Raw genomic sequence first — 19,630 nt, 5'->3', positions numbered from 1 at the left:
GCCATGCACGCCTCCAACTCAATCATCAAGTTTGCAGACGACACTACAGTGGTAGGCTTGATTACCAACAACGACGAGCCTACAGGGAGGAGGTGAGGGCCCTCGTCGAAGTGTGGTGTCAGGAAAATAACCTCACACTCAACGTGAACAAAACAAAGGAGATGATCGTGGACTTCAGGAAACAGCAGAGGGAGCACCCCCCTATCCACATCGACGGGACAGTAGTGGAGAGGGTAGTAAGTTTTAAGTTCCTCGGCGTACACATCACGGACAAACTGAATTGGTCCACCCACACAGACAGTGTGGTGAAGAAGGCGCAGCAGCGCCTCTTCAACCTCAGGAGGCTGAAGAAAATCGGCTTGTCACCAAAAGCACTCACAAACTTTTACAGATGCACAATCGAGAGCATCCTGTCGGGCTGTATCACCGCTTGGACGGCAACTGCTCCGCCACAACCGTAAGGCTCTCCAGAGGGTAGTGAGGTTTGCACAACGCATCACCGGGGGCAAACTACCTGCCCTCCAGGACACCTACACCACCCGATGTCAGGAAGGCCATAAAGATCAAAGAACAACAACCACCCGAGCCACTGCTTGTTCACCCCTATCATCCAGAAGGCGAGGTCAGTACAGGTGCATCAAAGCAGGGACCGAGAGACTGAAAAACAGCTTCTATCTCAAGGCCATCAGACCGTTAAACAGCCACCACTAACATTGAGTGGCTGCTGCCAACATACTGACTCAACTCCAGCCACTTTAAGAATGTAAAAAATGATGAAAAAATGTATCACTAGCCACTTTAAACAATGGCACTTTATATAATGTTTACATACCCTACATTACTCATCTCATATGTATATACTGTACTCTATATCATCTACTGCATCTTGCCATCTTGATGTAATGTATCACTAGCCACTTTAAACAATGCCACTTCATATAATGTTTACATACCCTACATTACTCATCTCATATGTATATACTGTACTCTATACCATCTACTACATCTTGCCATCTTGATGTAATACATGTATCACTAGGCACTTTAAACAATGCCACTTTTATATGTTTACATACCCTACATTACTCATCTCATATGTATATACTGTATCTATACCATCTACTACATCTTGCCATCTTGACTTTTATATGTTTACATACCCTACATTACTCATCTCATATGTATATACTGTATTCTATACCATCTACTGCATCTTGCCTATGCCGTTCGGCCATCGCTCATCCATATATTTTTATGTACATATTCTTCATTCCTTTACACTTGTGTGTATAAGGTAGTTGTTGTGAAATTGTTAGGTTAGATTACTCGTTGGTTATTACAGCATTGTCTGAACTACAAGCACAAGCATTTCGCTACACTCGCATTAACATCTGCATGTGACAAATTAAAATGGATTTGATATAATTTGATTTGGAATTGATTTGATCTTCCAAGCGTAGCTGGATTGTGCGTAACAGGCCACCCATATCATGATGCAATACTTTGCTGTCTTGCTCGTCATATACTGCCGAAAAGGACAGCAACCTTTTGACAAAAGAAATCAGTAATTATTATCAGCATCACAGAAAARAATCACATAAATCAATGATATTATAGCAATACATAATACAATTAACAGTGAAAATCACTTACGTTACAGATATGAAAATACAAATGTACCTCTGAATGGAACCAGTTGCTCATCCACTGTTACTTCAGGCCCAGGGTTGTAGAGGTATGGCAGACGCTTCTCACCCACTTCTCCCAGACCTCTCTTCTTGCCGCCAGATTGTCTCTCACACGTCTTGCAAGTCTTGACTCACGGTTATCAAATCGTACTATTCTTGAGAAATTGTGAAAAACATTCAGTGGCATCGTGACACGGACAATCGCCCTTCCACTCTCTGCATCCTAAATGCTGCCATCCTGCCCTGGTTGTCATATGGTGACAAGGACCATGTTATTTTGCTGTTTAAAAAAAAAAAAAGATCTCTTTCACCTTTGGGGATTTCTTCTTCATCTGAAGATGATGCATTGTACTCTGGGTTGTATTATTCCCCATCTTCTTCTTCAGATACCTCTTCCTCTTCTAAATCATCGTTCTCTTGTTCCTCCTGGACAATTGAAAAAAACAGATCTACGACCTGTTGGGGACTGAAACGTGAACTCATGGCTTCAGCCAAGAGAGAACTGGGGGGACTGTCATCTGCAGCACCTTTATAGCCTCTGACTGCATTCCCCACAACTAAACAATGGATGGTTTTGTTGCAGACCAATAGATTGAGTCCATTTTGTCTGAAATAGCTTTTATTTTGTCTGTGACTCATGTGTGGGGTTGTGGAGGGGAGATGTTGCAAATTAACCAGAAAGTTATAGTTTTGTCGGAATCAGTAGCACACATAATCTCTATTTCTCCTTGTGTGTCTGRCTGTGTGTGTGCGTGTGAGAGAGAGAGAGTCTTTGGGGTTTTGTGTTGTGTGAATGATTGTATAAATGCCGTGTAAAAAAATGACCTTAAGACAATCTTTGTACCCTGGTGGTGTACAGTTTTAATGGGAATATCAACAAAGGCGATGTTTCACTTTTTCTAATGTTGGGGTCACTCTAGGAAAAGTAATCAAATATCAGGTTGAAAAAATATTATTTTGAGGGTTTTCTCTGCTGATGAACACAGTGGTGGGTAATTTTATACTCTTAAGACATCACAAGGGTTAAGAGGCAGGGATGGGGTGAATTCCATTTCACTCATCAATTCAGGAAGTACAATGAAATTCCAATTGCCAACCTCTTGAATGCTTTCAAAAAGGATGTTTTTTTTAATAGGATTTGGAATTTGGRTTATTTTCTGAATTGGATGGAGTCACTGGCTTACTGGTGCTCTTTCATGCCGTCCCTAGGAGGAATGCGTCACTTGAGTGGGTTGAGTCACTGACGTGATTTTCCTGTCTGGGTTGGTGCCCCCCCTTGGGGTGTGCCATGGCAGAGATCTTTGTGGGCTTTACTCTGCCTTGTCTCAGGATGGTAAGTTGGTGGTTGAAGATATCCCTCTAGTGGTGTGGGGGCTGTGCTTTGGCAAAGTGGGTTATGATAGCTTATAGACAGTAGTATGCAAATTTGGGGTTATATCCTTCCTGTTTGGCCCTGTCCGGGGGTATCATCGGATGGGGCCACAGTGTCTCCTGACCCCTCCTGTCTCAGCCTCCAGTATTTATGCTGCAGTAGTTTATGTGTCGGGGGGCTAGGGTCAGTAGTTTGTTATATCTGGAGTACTTCTCCTGTCTTGTCCTGTGTGTCCTGTGTGAATTTAAGTATGCTCTCTCTAATTCTCTCTTCTTCTCTTTCTTTCTCTCTCTCGGAGGACCTGAGCCCTATGACCATGCCTCAGGACTACCTGGCATAATGACTCCTTGCTGTCCCCAGTCCACCTGGCCGTGCTTCTGCTCCAGTTTCAACTGTTCTGCCTGAGGCTATGGAACCCTGACCTGTTCACCGGACGTGATACCTGTCCCAGACTTTCTGTTTTCAACTCTCTAGAGACCGCAGGAGCGGTAGAGATACTCTTAATGATCGGCCATGAAAAGCCAACTGACATTTACTCCTGAGGTGCTGACTTGCTGCACCCTCGACAACTACTGTGATTATTATTATTTGACCATGCTGGTCATTTATGAACATTTAACATCTTGGCCATGTTCTGTTATAATCTCCACCCGGCACAGCCAGAAGAGGACTGGCCACCCCTCATAGCCTGGTTCCTCTCCAGGTTTCTTCCTAGGTTTTGAACTTTCTAGGGAGTTTTTCCTAGCCACCGTGCTTCTACACCTGCATTGCTTGCTGTTTGGGGTTTTAGGCTGGGTTTCTGTACAGCACTTTGAGATATCAGCTGATGTAAGAAGTGCTATATAAATACATTTGATTTGATTTGATTTAAAATGGTATTGAACGCAACCTGGCAAAAATATAATCCTTGTCTGCAAAAGCCAACTTTTACCTGGGGGCATGCTTTGTAGACCAATCAAAGCGTTCCGATACCTTGTCCCCAAGACAAAACCCACATGTTATGATAGCTTATAGACAGTAGTATGCAAATTTATGGACAAAGTTCCAATATTAAGATTTTGGAATAACATTTCTAGGGTTTATTTGCTGGTAATTGGAAACACGTCCCTTTCGAATTTCGTCCCCCATTCCTAAACACACCATCCTATAGTGTAGGTTTTGAAGATTCATAATCTATGCTGTTAGTCATCAGAAGAAGATTGAGGAACGGTTGGTGGACCCAAGAAGTACAAGCCCCCACGCCATTCTCCAACCTCTGAAATGTTGTCTTTGATGTGTACATTTGAAGTAGCCCTAACATGTATCTCTTGTCTGTCTGGTAGAGTAGTGGTTATGTGTTTGCTCCCCAAACCAGAGCTTGAGAGGTCAAATCCAGGGAGAGCAATTTTTAGACAGCCATTTTTGATGTTGCCTTTTGTGGGCATGAAAGAGCTAACTTGAGGTGTGTAGGGGGTAGAGGGTAGTTCCCATCAAATAGCAAGAAATGAAGTGACACCTTGTGTAGAATGTCCTTTAATAGAGTTGTGATAACATATTATGTCGTGGAGTAACATATTAATCCTTGTCTGCAAAAGCCAACTTTTACCTGGGGGCATGCTTTGTAGACCATTCAAAGGCGTTCCGATACCTTGTCCCCAAGACAAAACCCACATGTTATGATAGCTTATAGACAGTAGTATGCAAATTTATGGACAAAGTTCCAATATTAAGATTTTGGAATAACATTTCTAGGGTTTATTTGCTGGTAATTGGAAACACGTCCCTTTCGAATTTCGTCCCCCATTCCTAAACACATCCATCCTATAGTGTAGGTTTTGAAGATTCATAATCTTGCTTGTAGTCATCAGAAGAAGATTGAGGAACGGTTGGTGGACCCAAGAAGTACAAGCCCCCACGCCATTCTCCAACCTCTGAAATGTTGTCTTTGATGTGTACATTTGAAGTAGCCCTTAACATGTATTCTCTGTCTGTCTGGTAGAGTAGTGGTTATGGTGTTTGCTCCCCAAACCAGAGCTTGAGAGGTCAAATCCAGGGAGAGCAATTTTTAGACAGCCATTTTTGATGTTGCCTTTTGTGGGCATGAAAGAGCCTGAACTTGAGGTTGTAGGCGGTAGAGGGTAGTTCCCATCAAATAGCAAGAAATGAAGTGACACCTTGTGTAGAATGTCCTTTAATAGAGTTGTGGTAAAGTATCAGTGATAAAAGTATAAATTATTTGACCTTCCATATTATTAAAAACCAGACAGCACAACTTTCTTGTTTGTTTATTTAAGTAATAGCCATGGGAACATTCCAACATTCAGACATAATTTACAAACAAATCATGTGTTTAGTAAGTCCGCTAGATCAGATGCAGTAGGAATGACCAGGGATGTTCTCTTGATAAGTGTGTGATTTGGACCATTTTCCTGTCCGGCTTAGCATTCGAAATGAAACAAGTACTTTTGGGTGCCAGGGAAACTGTACGGAGTAAAAAAAWAAATATTTTCTTTAGAAATGTAGTGAAGTAAAATCAAAAGTTGTAAAGAAACAGAAAGAGTAAAAGTACAGATACAAAAAAACACAGATATAAACGGAATGTAGTGGAGTACTTTAAATACATTTTTGTTAAGTAATTTACACCWCTGGACTTGAAAGGAACACCTCAAWTACCTCGACTAACMGGKGCCCCSACACATTGACTCTGTACCGGTACCCCATGTATATAGSCTCGCTRTTTTTATTTTACTGCTGCTCTTTATTTATTTGTAACTTTTATTTCTTAATTAACCAACAATTTCCTTTTTAGAAAAATATGTGTTAAGGGCTTGTAAGTCAGCATTTCACTATAAGGTCTACATATGTAGTATTCGGCGCATGTGACAATTAGATTTGTTACACATAAAAACATGTTGTGAACCTGGTGTGACATTATTGAAGCCGTGCTGACACCYAGTGGACATCAAGAGGACCTACACTACACACGCATATACACACACACTATAACCTTAAAACAGATAGGATGCTTTACATACGTTGCTCTTTTTTATTAGACACTAATATATATGTCCAATAAACAGACGTTCAAAAGTCGCAATGTAAAGCAAAAACGACTGGAAAGTTCTTCAAAAGCAGCTGTAGTGAATCAAGCATCTTGGGGTTACCTGAAATAGGTCAAAGTATATATTTGAAATGTTCTAATTAATTTAATCTTTTTTTAACTAGGCAAGATGAACTCAACAACACAACACAGACACATTTTACCTGCTATGTCTGGGAAACAGGATTAACACCGAAAGAACTTGGCAAAATACAATGCATATTTCTGTACTACGAGTAGGTATATACAGTATCATCGGTAACAATTGTGTACAAGCCACCTAGCTAATAAAATACTGGGGCTTGCGGTCATTAGTTACATTTCAACCACAGCGATTCCCCAATTGAGGCGCAACAGAGTTCACCGGGGAATGCAGGAACACCGGAAATAATAACTAAACCAACGAACRAGAAATGGCGGAGGCTACCAGAACGAAGAGAGACATTTTTTCCGAGTTAAAAACGTAATTACAGAGCTCACTCCCAACCCGGTATGTCATTCTACTGTTATACGACTGTATGCGTTGTTTGTTGGCAACCTTGATATTTACGGAGTTTTTGGAACGGATTCCTGTTGGAACGTTCCACAAATTATACCCACCCTACCCAGTTTGTCATTTATTGATTTTAACAGATCGGTTTCGACCTTTACCATTGCCGGTGTTGAGAATATTAGATCATCCGTGTCGGTTGAGGAGTCACGTTTTCGTTTTTGATTCGGTTCCCCTGTCTTATTCTCCGTCATTTTTGGATGTTGCTTGTTTTCGTAATATTTGTCGATAAATGTCTCTATTCTTAGGATTTGTTTTGTGTTATTATCCAGATTGAAGGTTATCACCCACCAGATTATTTAGTGCTAATATTTTAGTCTAATTTAGCAGATATTTCGAATATTATGTTTTATCTTGAGGTGCTCTACATAACTTCGTTCAGTCCGCCATTACCTAACCCACACCAAACTTAAAGACAGGAAACAAACCAAAAAGGTGGCACAACTAAAGGTGTTGACTCTCCACATCTATCAAGACAACTGGAGCACTGGGCCAGACACTCTTAAATAGAACCTGGACCAGCTCAGGTGAAACACCTTCTCACTAACGAGATGGACAAGCCAGTGCAGGTGTAACACATACTGACTAACGAGGTGACACCAATCAGTGAGCCCTACGTGCTAATGAGCTATACGTGCTAAAGTCCAACCTAAAAACATAAATGGAAAAACCAAAGACAACAAATATATCATTTCCCCCCCCACTAGCTTCTAGAATTCCCGTCTTCCTAAAACTCACTAGCTTCTAGGACTCTTGTCCCCTTGAAACGAGCCCAAACAAAACTAATCTCCAATRCAGAAAAACGTGCAGTCAAACTAAATTGGGATCAATGGCAACGCACTGGCTAAACGCAAAACKTGTTGACTGCCCACCCTTGAGACAATCAGCAACCAACTCCTGCAATATCCATAGTAACGTTCCACCTCACTGCGGAGCTTCTCTCCCTTTTCAGGGTTCACTCGATAGGCATGTTGTTGGATCGGGGCCCAGTCCCCAATGTCATGCTCTAGTACATTTGGGTTGGCACATCTGAGAATGAACCCTGATATTCTAAAAGCAGGGCAACAACGTCAATATAATAGTACCCAAAAATTGTCAGTTGGTTGCAKAAATAATTATGATTACTAAATGTTACATGACTTGTAAAGATGAAATATCAAAACCAAATGTACACCCCTTTGTTAAAATGTATTGGCAATAATTAACTTAATGGTGATGCATGGAATAATAAAACGTGTATCTTTTGTCATGCTGGATGTTTGAAATATGAGATGATTTGAGTCCTGCTTCTTCAGTAATGGAATAAAGACAATTAGCACTTGGATGTTGTAAAGAAATACTAGACTGATGTAAGATTGTTAATAAAATTGATTATAGACCAATTTATTATACTGCGTCCATGTGTATAGGCTGCAAGTACGTTGAAATTAAATCACTGATATCGATTAGGGGGGAAATCAGGTTGTACGTGCTGTTGAAACTAACACATGGAAAACTGGAGATATCTTTTACCTCACTGGTTAGAGGACAACCTGCAGAAGACAGTCAGCTAGTTTATGGGTCCCCAAAACTAAGAAAAACGCAACACTTATTTGTCATCACTCATATCAATTGTGCGAGAGATCCTGTTTAACATCCTGTTAAAAGTAACAGCTCAAAAACCACACGGAATCTGGGAGTAATGTGTACATCCCTGGTTAGAGGACAATTTGTAGAAAACAGCTCGCTACATTTTGAAGTGTTGCATTTTTATTCAAGTGGGTCACCAACGTGGTAAAGTGTAACAACTCTTTTTGTTTCTCACTTTGTTTAATCATATAAATAGTCCTCTTTCAATTCAGAGCCTGGATTTCCCCTGAGGCTAATATCCATATCATGCTGAAATCAATAGAACAGGGGACAAACGTTCAGGGTTCTACATTGTGACATCATTAAAATACTCCTACTACAATGTTAAAACATTCTACATTGTGACATCATTAAAATACTCCTACTACAATGTTAAAACATTCTATATTGTGACATTAATTCATTGATATCATGAAATAACTCCTTCATGTATTTTCTGATGTTTAATCAGAGATCTTTTATCAGAGTATCTCTTCCCACATTGACTACAGCTATATCGTTTCACTCCTGTGTGTGTTCTCTGGTGGACAGTCAGAGAGCCAGATTGAACAAAACTCTTCCCACATTGAGTACAGCTAAAGGGTTTCTCTCCTGTGTGTGTTCTCTGGTGTATAGTTAGATAGCTAGATGTACAGAAACTCTTCCCACATTGAGTACAACTATAAGGTTTCTCTCCTGTGTGTGTTCTCTGGTGTAGAGTCAGATTTCTAGATGCAGCAAAACATTTCCCACATTGCTCACATATATAGGGTTTCTCTCCTGTGTGTATTCTCTGGTGCACTGTCAGATCTCTAGATTGACCAAAACTCTTCCCACATTGATCACAGCTATAAGGTTTCTCTCCTGTGTGTGTTCTCTGGTGTAAAGTCAGAGAGCCAGATTGAACAAAACTTTTCCCACATTGACCACAGCTATAAGGTTTCTCTCCTGTGTGTGTTCTCTGGTGTAAAGTCAGAGAGCCAGATTGAACAAAACTCTTCCCACATTGAGTACAGCTATAAGGTTTCTCTCCTGTGTGTACTCTCTGGTGTACTATCAGGCTGCTTGACCGATTAAAACTCTTCCCACATTGACCACAGCTATACGATTTCTCTCCTGTGTGTGTTCTCTGGTGCACTATCAAGGAGCTTGACACAGTAAAACTCTTCCCACATTGATCACAGCTATAAGGCTTCTCTCCTGTGTGTGTTCTCTGGTGTATTTTAAGTTCTGATGAATATTTGCAACGTTTCCCACAGTCAGAGCAGCAGTTAGATTTCTTCCCTGTGGGTCTCTGCTGGTGTTTCTTGAGGTGTTCTGATCTGGAGAAACTTTTCTCTGCCTCGTCAGCTTCATGATGTTGTTGAGGCTCCCCAGAGGATCCACAATAGTCACGTCTCTCTCCTGTGTGAATGACAAAGTCATACAGATGGTTAAAGTCCCACAACAGCAGAAATCCACTGTTTTTTTGAGGTAAAAGGTGATGTCCAGAGCGTACCCATGAAGTTGTACAACAATTGACATGTGTTAAATTATTTGACAATTAAGACAGTGAGCAACAAGTCATATTTTGTTTTGTTTTCATATTATTAGTAACGTCAATGATTGTAGGCTAGAAATAATGTATTAAAGTTGTTGAAACTCTAAACAGTGTGCCAGATGACTTTTGGTCTCCAAAATAGGCCCCTTTCTATGTTTGCTAAAATTGGGCAATGCACACGCAATTTGATTGAAGAAACACCTCCCTGCTAATGAGGAAACCTCTAGTTATGGATGTAGTATATCTGCATGGAGCAAAAATGGTGAGCAAAGATTTTAGTTTTTCACAATGTATTCTGAATATTACAGCACAAGTTCGGGAGTGCTACTCAAGGAAACTCACATTAAGCTCTGTCGCTATATACTAATTCACCACTGTGGGGGAAAACTCGGGGGAGTTCTCATAGGCTGACAGCAAAAATAGCCTCCATTTACAGGTTGCTTATGAGTGCATTTCACACTACTTTTGGATTATAATTGTAAGGCTCGGTTGAATGTCCTGTTTGTGTTATTGTCGCAAATCAACTGCTTTATACTTATGTGGTACAAAGGTTGAACTAAGCTCATGAGGCATGTGTTATATTCTTCAAGAAACAATGGCTATGAATAAATTATTTAAAAGTACTAATATGGATGTAGCAATTGCATATTTCCCCTTTAACACCAAACATCAGTTCAACAACTATAGAGTTTGTGCCTCTGTTTTTAAGGCAGTACTTACTAGTGTTAATCAGGGCCCGTTCATCGTTAGAATCATTGGATGCCGTAAGATGCGTTTGGGAAACCGGGCCCAGAAATCCAGTGTCCTCCTCTTCAGCCTCCTCCTTTTTGGATGTGACAGTCACCTCCCCCTCTTTCGCCCCAAAAGCTGCATCCTCCTCTTCTTTTACTGTAACATCCTCCTCTTTCACCCTGAACGCGTCTTTCACTGTAACAGCCTCAACCTCTACTTGTTTTTGTATTGTAACAGCCTCCTCTTCCACGACTTCCTCTTCTTTAGCAGGAGGAGAGTAACTTAGTGAACTCATGGTCGGAGATGTTAGCTAGCTAGGCTAATGCTAACTTAACCAGCCCGCTAGCTGACTAATAACAACAACACCGTAAATATGAAATTAAATCGGATAACTAACTAGACGACAGAAGTGAGTTTAAAACAAGGTGGCTAAAAAACACGAACGCGTCTAAAGAGCTTAATTGGTTCGGCTAGCAAGCTACGGAGGTGTCTGACTTACTGTTGCTGCTGTTAAAGAAACGTTCCGTCACACTAGCAGCGTAACCTTAAATTCCCATACCCGCCTTATGTTGACTGGAGTGGGTAACGCAGTTGAGTAAAATGTATATTATAATGTTCAGACAAAAAGTTAGACGGTAGGAACTTCCTGAATTGGAATTATCCCTCTACACACGTACTGCACTGGAATTATCCCTCTACACATGTAGTGCACTGGAATTATCCCATTGGCTGGCAGAAACGTGCAGTTTAATTTTTATTGGGCCATCAAAGCTGGCTCAGTGATTTTTGTGATTGGTTACATTTCAGTCACATGTGCATACGGGGAGAGGGGTGTCTGATGTCTGCAGGTCAATGCAACTGAGAAATATGATCCTTGTAATTATTCTCTGTGAATATCAGCAGTGGGAATGATTGTGAAATATTTTGTTCATTTCATGAGAGCAACATAATAATGAATCATTTCTGAACAACCATTTTTTATTTAATGTCGATTAAGAATATCTTATCAACTTTATTTAACTTGGTGATGTTTCATTATAGAGAACATAACATGACAATACATGACATCTACAGTGGCAAGAAAAAATATGTGAACCCTTTGGAATGACCTGGATTTCTGCATAAATTGGTCATCAAATTTGATAATAAATAATAACACACAAATTATTGTATTTTTCTTGTCTGTATTGAATACATAATTTAAACATTCACAGTGTAGGTTGGAAAAAGTATGTGAACCCCTAGGCTAATGACTTCTCCAAAAGCTAATTGGAGTCAGGAGTCAGCTAACCTGGAGACCAATGAGACGAGATTGGAGATGTTGGTTAGAGCTGCCCTGCCTTATAATAAAGACTCACAAAATTTGAGTTTGCTATTCACAAGAAGCATTGCCTGATGTGAACCATGCCTCGAACAAAATAGATCTCAGAAGACCTAAGATTAAGAATTGTTGACTTGCATAAAGCTAGAAAGGGTTACAAAAGTATCTCTAAAAGCCTTGATTTTCATCAGTCCACGGTAAGACAAATTGTCTATAAATAGAGAAAGTTCAGCACTGTTGCTACTCTCCCTAGGAGTGGCCGTCCTGCAAAGATGACAGCAAGAGCACAATGCAGAATACTCAATGAGGTTAAGAAGAATCCTAGAGTGTCAGCTAAAGACTTACAGAAATCTCTGGAACATGCTAACATCTCTGTTGACGAGTCTACGATACGTAAAACACTAAACAAGAATGGTGTTCATGGGAGGACATCATGGAAGAAGCCACTGCTGTTCCCAAAAAGCATTGCTGCATGTCTGAAGTTTGCAAAAGTGCACCTGGAAGTTCCAGGTGCAGAATATTCCAAAAATATTTTGTGGACAGATTAAACTACAGTTGAGTTTTTGGGAAGGAACACAGAACACCATGTGTGGAGAACAAAATTCACAGTATACCAACATCAAAACCTCATCCCAACTGTAAAGTATGGTGGAGGGAGCATCATGGTTTGGGGCTGCTTTGCTGCCTCAGGGCCTGGACAGCTTGCTATCATTGACGGAAAAAGGAATTCCCAAGTTTATCAACATTTTGCAGGAGAATGTTAGGCTGTCTGTCTGCCAATTGAAGCTCAACAGAAGTTGTGTGATGCAACAGGATAACAACTCAAAACACAGAAGTAAATCAACAACAGAATGGATCTAGTCTATCATTGTTGGTATTGAAAAAGCCTACTGCACATTGTGGTGGAAATTCTAACCAATAAGAAGAGACTGACATTTCTTCAAACAATCAACCTTTATTTGATAACAATTGCAATAATGTAGCTGGTCAGCCCTACACTCTGAGGTGGAAGGCCAAGAGCTCGATGACACAAGGAGTTCAGAAGCCTTATATAGTCAAACTATCTTGTGCATATAGAAAACATGTGATCTTGGTATGTGTACGTGTGTGGAGAATAAGACACAGACTAACTGTGAATTGGTCGTCTCGTTCTGTAGCAACAGCTAGTTATTCTATTCTTCTAGTGAGGTGTCAAAACAACAGGAAATCACTCTAGACACTGAAGTAGATCAATGCTTCCCTGAATTGGGCCAAGCAAGCGAGTGTCTAGAGATAAATTCGATCCAGCCTGAACTGTGTGATGTAGTAGGGAGTTGTAATTTCTCTAGAGATAAATCAGACCCAGACTGATCTGTGTGATGTAGTAGGGAGTTGTAGTTTCTCTAGGGATAAGGAATCAGACCGCCAGATGAATTGTTGTGATGATGTAGGGAGTTGTAGTTTCTCTAGATAAATCAGACCCAGACTGAATTGTGTGTGTGTAGGGAGTTGTAGTTTCTCTAGAGAATAATCAGATCCGACTGAACTGTGTGATGTTGTGTTTCTCTAGAGATAAATCAGACCCAGACTGAACTGTGTGATGTAGTACAAGCCAATATTCTACATAGTTTAGCGCATAAAACGTTGTAATTAACTACAATGACCATAATTGACTGCGCACTTACTTGTCTTGTCTGTGTTTTCTTTACACCTGTTAAGTTCTAAATAAAGAGTAAAAACTCAGACGATAAGTAAAGCTCAAACAAAGTTTATTCACCACTGAGTCACAGCTGCATAAGACCAAGACATATTCACACAAGCGCTGGTATTTAACCCTTTATGCTGAGTCTCCTCCTTACACTCTGTTGCTAGGCAGAACATTAGTCACATCAGTTCTTCCTCACTTCATCTGACCTCGGCCTAAATTCCTCCCTCCTCCCCCATCTCACGGCTGTCCTGTTGACTTGTACCAGACTGTGGCCCTTCTCCTCCCCACCTCACGGCTGTCCTGTTGACTTGTACCAGGCTTGTGGCCCTTCTCCTTCCATAGGATCCCTGACGTCTAACAATAACACATTCTGACAATGTAAACGTTCTACATTCCCCTCTCAAACAGTGACATGAATAAGGATTTTCATATTTTCAAGATCAGAAGTCAGAATCCTTCACCTGCTATGTAAAAAAGACAGAAGAATGCACGATGGTCAATGCTATCTGGGATATTTGGGACATCCCTACCCTAACCCCTAACCTTAACCCTTTTAAATGTCAACTTCAATGGGTTAGGGACGTCCCAAGGATGTAATTCGACTGACAATCCATGATCGAAGTGATTGATAGTTGGTATTCAGCAGTCATAAAGCCTTATTTACTTTAATGAACTACTAAAATAGTGATTTTGTCAGACAGCCGCTCTACATCCTTCCATCCCTCCTCAGCCTTCCTCTCCTCTGAAGACCCAGTGAGGGTGGAGCTCAGTCAGAGAGCTGTTGAGGGACTGGTTAGGAAGAACACTTCTACAGCCAGAGGTGAGAGGTCACACAAGGTTTAGATGGTAAATATTTATATTCCCTTTGCGGTTCATCACGTCAGCAAAAAAAATTAAAAAATGTTCCATCTATGTTTATTTACATTAGTGCAAATTGTCCACTGATATTGGTGTAATTTTCTAACCCTTTTGGCTGTATGAACGTTAATTTCCCCTCAGACACACACATTTGATATTATGAAGGTAATTTGTGTAAAATGTACTTTCCCCCACCCATTCACCCCATCTCTTTACATTGCTTATGCATATTCAGTGGCCTGACTGTGTCCAGACTATGTCAAAGGCCCATCCTGGTAGATCTAAACCTAATGCAGTTTGGCGTGATCGTTTGACAGAAGTCACATTTAGGTGCCAGGTGGAAAAGTGGGATTGATCTGGTTGATCCATTTGTTTGTTTCTGTTTTCAGTAGTTTATCCTTTGACATGGGATTGATACTGATTTTCATACTAAGAGGGACTAAGAGTATTTCGATTGGTCGGTCATTGGGTTCATATATATATCTCCCTCACTAACTTTAAGCATCAGCTGTCAGAGCAGCTTACCGATCATTGCACCTCTACACAGCCCATCTGTAAACAGCCACACGCAACTACCTCATCCCCATATTATTTATTTTTGCTCCTTTGCACCCCAGTATCTCTACTTGCACATTCATCTTCTGCACATCTATCACTTGTGTTTAATTGCTAAATTGTAATTATTTCGCCACTATGGCCCATTTATTGCCTAACCTCCTTACTCCATTTGCACACACTGTATATAGATTTTTCTGTTGTGTTATTGACTGTACTTTTGTTTATCCCATGTGTAACTCTGTTGTTTTTGTCGCACTGCTTTGCTTTATCTTGGCCAGGTCGCAGTTGTAAATTAGAACTTGTTCTCAACTGGCCTACCTGGTTAAATAAAGGTGAAATAAAAATAACATTTTGTTGTTGAAATCAAATCAAGCTTTATTTATACAGGAAAAAAACAAATAAAAGACAATGAAAATAAACAAATATTTAGTACACAACAAACAGAAGACTAACAACTGAAAGACCCTAAGGAAATTCCATTGATTAAAATATTAATCGGATGCAATATCCAACCCAACATATAAGCTTGTTTTTTAGGAGGGGTTCTGAAAGACACCGAGGGTGTCCGCTGAAAATTGACTAGCAACAACAACTGGGACCTAAAAGAGACCCACTAAATCTACCCAAGAAGAAGCAAACAAAAGAAAAACCCACACCAAACTTAAAGACAGGAAGTAAACCAAAAAGGTGGAGCAACTAAAGGTGTTGACTCTCCACATCTATCAAGACAACTGGAGCACTGGGCCAGACACTCTTAAATAGAACCTGGACCAGCTCAGGTGAACCATCTTCCCACTAACGAGATGGACAAGCCAGCACAGGTGTAACACATACTGACTAACGAGGTGACACCAATCAGTGCGCCCTACGTGCTAACGAGCTATACGTGCTAAAGTCCAACCTCAAAACATAAATGGAAAAACCAAAGCCTGTAAAACCTTCCCCTTTAAGACAACAAATACATCCTATATTTTTGATGGATGAGTTCTCACCACCAACAGAAAACAACTTCCATTTCACATTATAAACAACTACAATGCTTCACCTTCACCAATATAAACATGGCGTCTACTGGCTGTCAACAATTAAAAACACGTATTTCTAAATAATAATATACAATAGTATTATTTTTTTCAAATTTTCCTTTATAGAATCCGAAAACTCACTAGCTTCAAGAACTCTAGTCCACTTTTTATTTAACCTTTATTTAACTAGGCAAGTCAGTTAAGAACAAATTCTTATCGACAATGACGGCCTAGGAACAGTGGCTTAACTGCCCTGTTCAGGGGCAGAACAACATATTTTTACCTTGTCAGCTCGGGGATTCGATCCAGCAACCTTTCGGTTACTACTCTAACCACTTGGCTACTGAAAGTACGTTGAAATTAAGTTGTTTTAAAGTAATTTAAAAAATGACCCGAAAATACATATTTTCAACTACAACCGAACAAATATTGGACTTGAAAATTCTTCTTTTCAATTACATTTTGCTCGGTGGAATAGCCCCAATGTAAAAACACAGTTTTAACATGTCTAAATCAATAACCAATATGCAGAAACAGTTTGTGATATATTCAAAACCTAAACATAACATGTGCTATGTACACAAACATCTGCCACAATAATCATATTACTTGTATTTTTTTTAACAAGCACCTTATAAACTGCACAAGCAGCAATAAATCACTGATATCGATTAGGGAGGAAAACAGGTTGTACGTGATGTTGAAAACAATACAACAACAAAAAACACATGGAAAAGGAGATATCTTTCACCTCACTGGTTAGAAGAGAGTCAGCTACATTTTGGAGTGATGCATTTAAATGTAGGGGTCGCTAAAAAAAGGAACGCAACACATGTCATAACTAATCGATATCATGATGAAATCAATTGTGCGAGAGGAGGGAGATGAGGTTGCACGTCCTGTTAAAACTAACAGCTCAAAAACCACACGGAATCTAAAAATAATGTGTACATCCCTGGTTAGAGGACAATTTGTAGAAAACAGATCGCTACATTTTGAAGTGTTGCATTTTGATTCAAGTGGGTCACCAACGTGGTAAGTGTAACGACTCTATTTTTGTCAGCCACTTTTTGTTAAAAGGCTAATATCCATATCATGCTGAAATCAATTGATAAGGGGGCAAATGTTTAGGCTTCTACATTGTGACATTATTAATATACTACTACAACAATGTGTTAATATTCTACATTGTGACATTAATTCATTGATATCATGAAACAACTATATGTACTTTCTGATGTTTAATCAAATATCTTTTATCAGAGTATCTCTTCCCACATTGATTACAGCTATAAGGTTTCTCTCCTGTGTGTGTTCTCTGGTGTCGTGTCAGATTGCTAGACTTAGTAAAACTCTTCCCACATTGAGCACAGCTATAAGGTTTCTCTCCTGTGTGTGTTCTCTGGTGTGCTGTCAGGCTGCCAGATGAAACAAAACTCTTCCCACATTGATTACAGCTAAAATATTTCTCTCCTGTGTGTGTTCTCTGGTGTACAGTACGACTCTAGATGAAGCAAAACTCTTCCCACATTGGTTACAGCTATAAGGTTTCTCTCCTGTGTGTGTTCTTTGGTGTCTAGTCCGCTTGCTAGAGGTAGTAAAACTCATCCCACATTGAGCACAGCTATACGGCTTCTCTCCTGTGTGGTTCTCTGGTGGTATATCAGGCTGCTTAGCTGAGTAAAACTCTTCTCACATTGATTACAGCTAAAATATTTCTCTCCTGTGTGTGTTCTCTGGTGTGCTGTCAGGCCGCCAGATGAAACAAAACTCTTCAAACATTGATTACAGCTATAAGGTTTCTCTCCTGTGTGTGTTCTCTGGTGTGATATCAGGCTGGTTGACCGAGTAAAACTCTTCCCACAGTCAGAGCAACAGTGAAATTTATCACTTGTGTGAATTCTCTGGTGTATCTTTAGTGAACCTGATCTTGAGTAACTCTTCCCACAGTCAAAGCAGCGGTGAGATCTCTTCTCTGTGGATCTCTCCGGGTGTTTCTTGAGGCGTTCTAATGTGGAGAGACTCTTCTCTGCCTTGTCAGCATCATGAGGTTGTTGAGGATCCCCAGAGGACCCACGATAGTCCCGTCTCTCTCCTGTGTGAACAACAAAGTCAGACAGATGGTTAAAGGCCCACAACAGTGGAAATCCACTGTAACACAGCGTAGCCAAGTCTGTAATGAATGTAATGATTATTTGACATTTGTCTTAAAATTAGCAAGAATAGTCATATTTTGTCTTGTTTTCACATTAGTAGTAACATCTAAGATTGTAGACTAGAAATAAGTTATTAATGTTGTTGAAACTCTAAGCAGTGTGCCAGACGTCTTTTGGTCTCCAACATAGGCCCCATTTTGGTTTTGCTAAAATTGCGGCATGAGGGCGATGCACATGCAATTTGGTTGTAGAAACTCCTCCCCGCTAATGAGGAAACTGATAGTTATGGATGTAGTATAGCTGCCTGGAGCAAAAATGGTGAGCAAAGATTTTAGTTTTCACAATGTATTCTGAATGTGAACGGGGGAAATCTCAGGGGAGTAACCTCCATTTCCAGGTTGCTTATGAGTGCATTTCACACTACTTTGGATTATAATTTTAAGGCTTGTTTGAACGTCCTGCTTAATATAATGTTTGTGTCATCACAAATCAACCGCTTTATACTTAAAAAACACTTCAACTAGTAAAATGCTCTTTGGCTAGCTTTTCCATCAGCCTGACAATGAGGGTTTGTACACGGTTTGCCAAATTGGCCCATAACTTCACCTAACAACAAATATAGGAAAATAGCTCTGTGTGTTGTACAATAGCCCATCCATCATGGAACAGTTCTCTACACATTATGACCAAAGTAGGGATGTTGGATCCAACGTGGAGCACGGCATAACTGTCTTTACCAGACTAATGAATGAAGAAGCACTTTGGTTGTTGTTGCATGTCGTGATGTTTGTCATTTGACTGGCATTCAGAAAATGATTTCCTGGATCAGCTGATGATAGTTGAACATGTGACTAACAAAACAGCTACAGTATTAAGAATTCTGTGTAATTATTGAAGAACCGCGTTAATGACAGTATCTATTTAGGTGTTACGATAAAGTTACGATATTTGTATATTTACTTTTTATATTTTTTATTTCACCCTTATTTAACCAGGTTGGCCAGTTGAGAACAAGTTCTCATTTACAACTGTGACCTGGCCAAGATAAAGCAAAGCAGTGCGACAAAAACAACACAGAGTTACACATGGAATAAACAAGAGTACAGTCAATAACACAATTGAAAAAAAGAGTCTATATACAGTGTGTGCAAATGGCGTGAGGAGGTAGGCAAAAAATAGGCCATAGTAGCGAAGTAATTACAATTTAGCAAATTAACACCGGAGTGATAGATCAAATCAAATCAAATCAAATTTTATTAGTCACATACACATGGTTAGCAGATGTTAATGCGAGTGTAGCGAAATGCTTGTGCTTCTAGTTCCGACAATGCAGTAATAACCAACAAGTAATCTAACCTAACAATTCCACAACTACTACCTTATACACACACAAGTGTAAAGGGATAAAGAATATGTACATAAAGATATATGAATGAGTGGTGGTACAGAACGGCAT

At 40.0% G+C, this 19,630-nt stretch overlaps 1 protein-coding gene and 2 long non-coding RNA genes across 6 annotated transcripts in view; 1 reads left to right on the top strand and 2 right to left on the bottom strand.

The window, feature by feature from the left end:
• Positions 1-1,171: 1,171 nt before the first annotated feature.
• LOC139025812 (uncharacterized) lies at positions 1,172-5,958 on the top strand. The gene is made up of 2 exons (XR_011477450.1): positions 1,172-3,021; positions 3,359-5,958. It is a non-coding gene; the product is annotated as an uncharacterized lncRNA (long non-coding RNA).
• On the bottom strand, positions 5,310-7,021 carry LOC139025811 (uncharacterized). The gene is made up of 2 exons (XR_011477449.1): positions 6,075-7,021; positions 5,310-5,520 (listed from the first exon to the last, which is right to left on the bottom strand). It is a non-coding gene; the product is annotated as an uncharacterized lncRNA (long non-coding RNA).
• A 1,556-nt stretch (positions 7,022-8,577) lies between these two features.
• Positions 8,578-19,630, bottom strand: part of LOC112075645 (zinc finger protein 180-like) — a 28,720-nt gene continuing 17,667 nt past the window's right edge. For 2 of the 4 annotated variants that reach the window (XM_024142609.2, XM_070440994.1), the window contains one exon: positions 8,578-9,701. In XM_024142609.2, coding sequence (XP_023998377.2) covers positions 8,728-9,701 — 974 coding nt within the window. In that variant the 3' untranslated portion in view covers positions 8,578-8,727. Of the gene's footprint in view, positions 9,702-10,557; positions 10,811-17,431; positions 18,114-19,630 lie in introns of those variants that run through there. The other 2 variants (XM_070440993.1, XM_070440995.1) reach the window with 2 other exon arrangements.

Source organism: Salvelinus sp. IW2-2015, unplaced genomic scaffold (assembly GCF_002910315.2).
Source record: "Salvelinus sp. IW2-2015 unplaced genomic scaffold, ASM291031v2 Un_scaffold3314, whole genome shotgun sequence".
Taxonomy (NCBI): domain Eukaryota; kingdom Metazoa; phylum Chordata; class Actinopteri; order Salmoniformes; family Salmonidae; genus Salvelinus; species Salvelinus sp. IW2-2015.
Note: the sequence above shows the minus strand (reverse complement) of the source record. Positions and strands in the feature narration are given on the sequence as shown.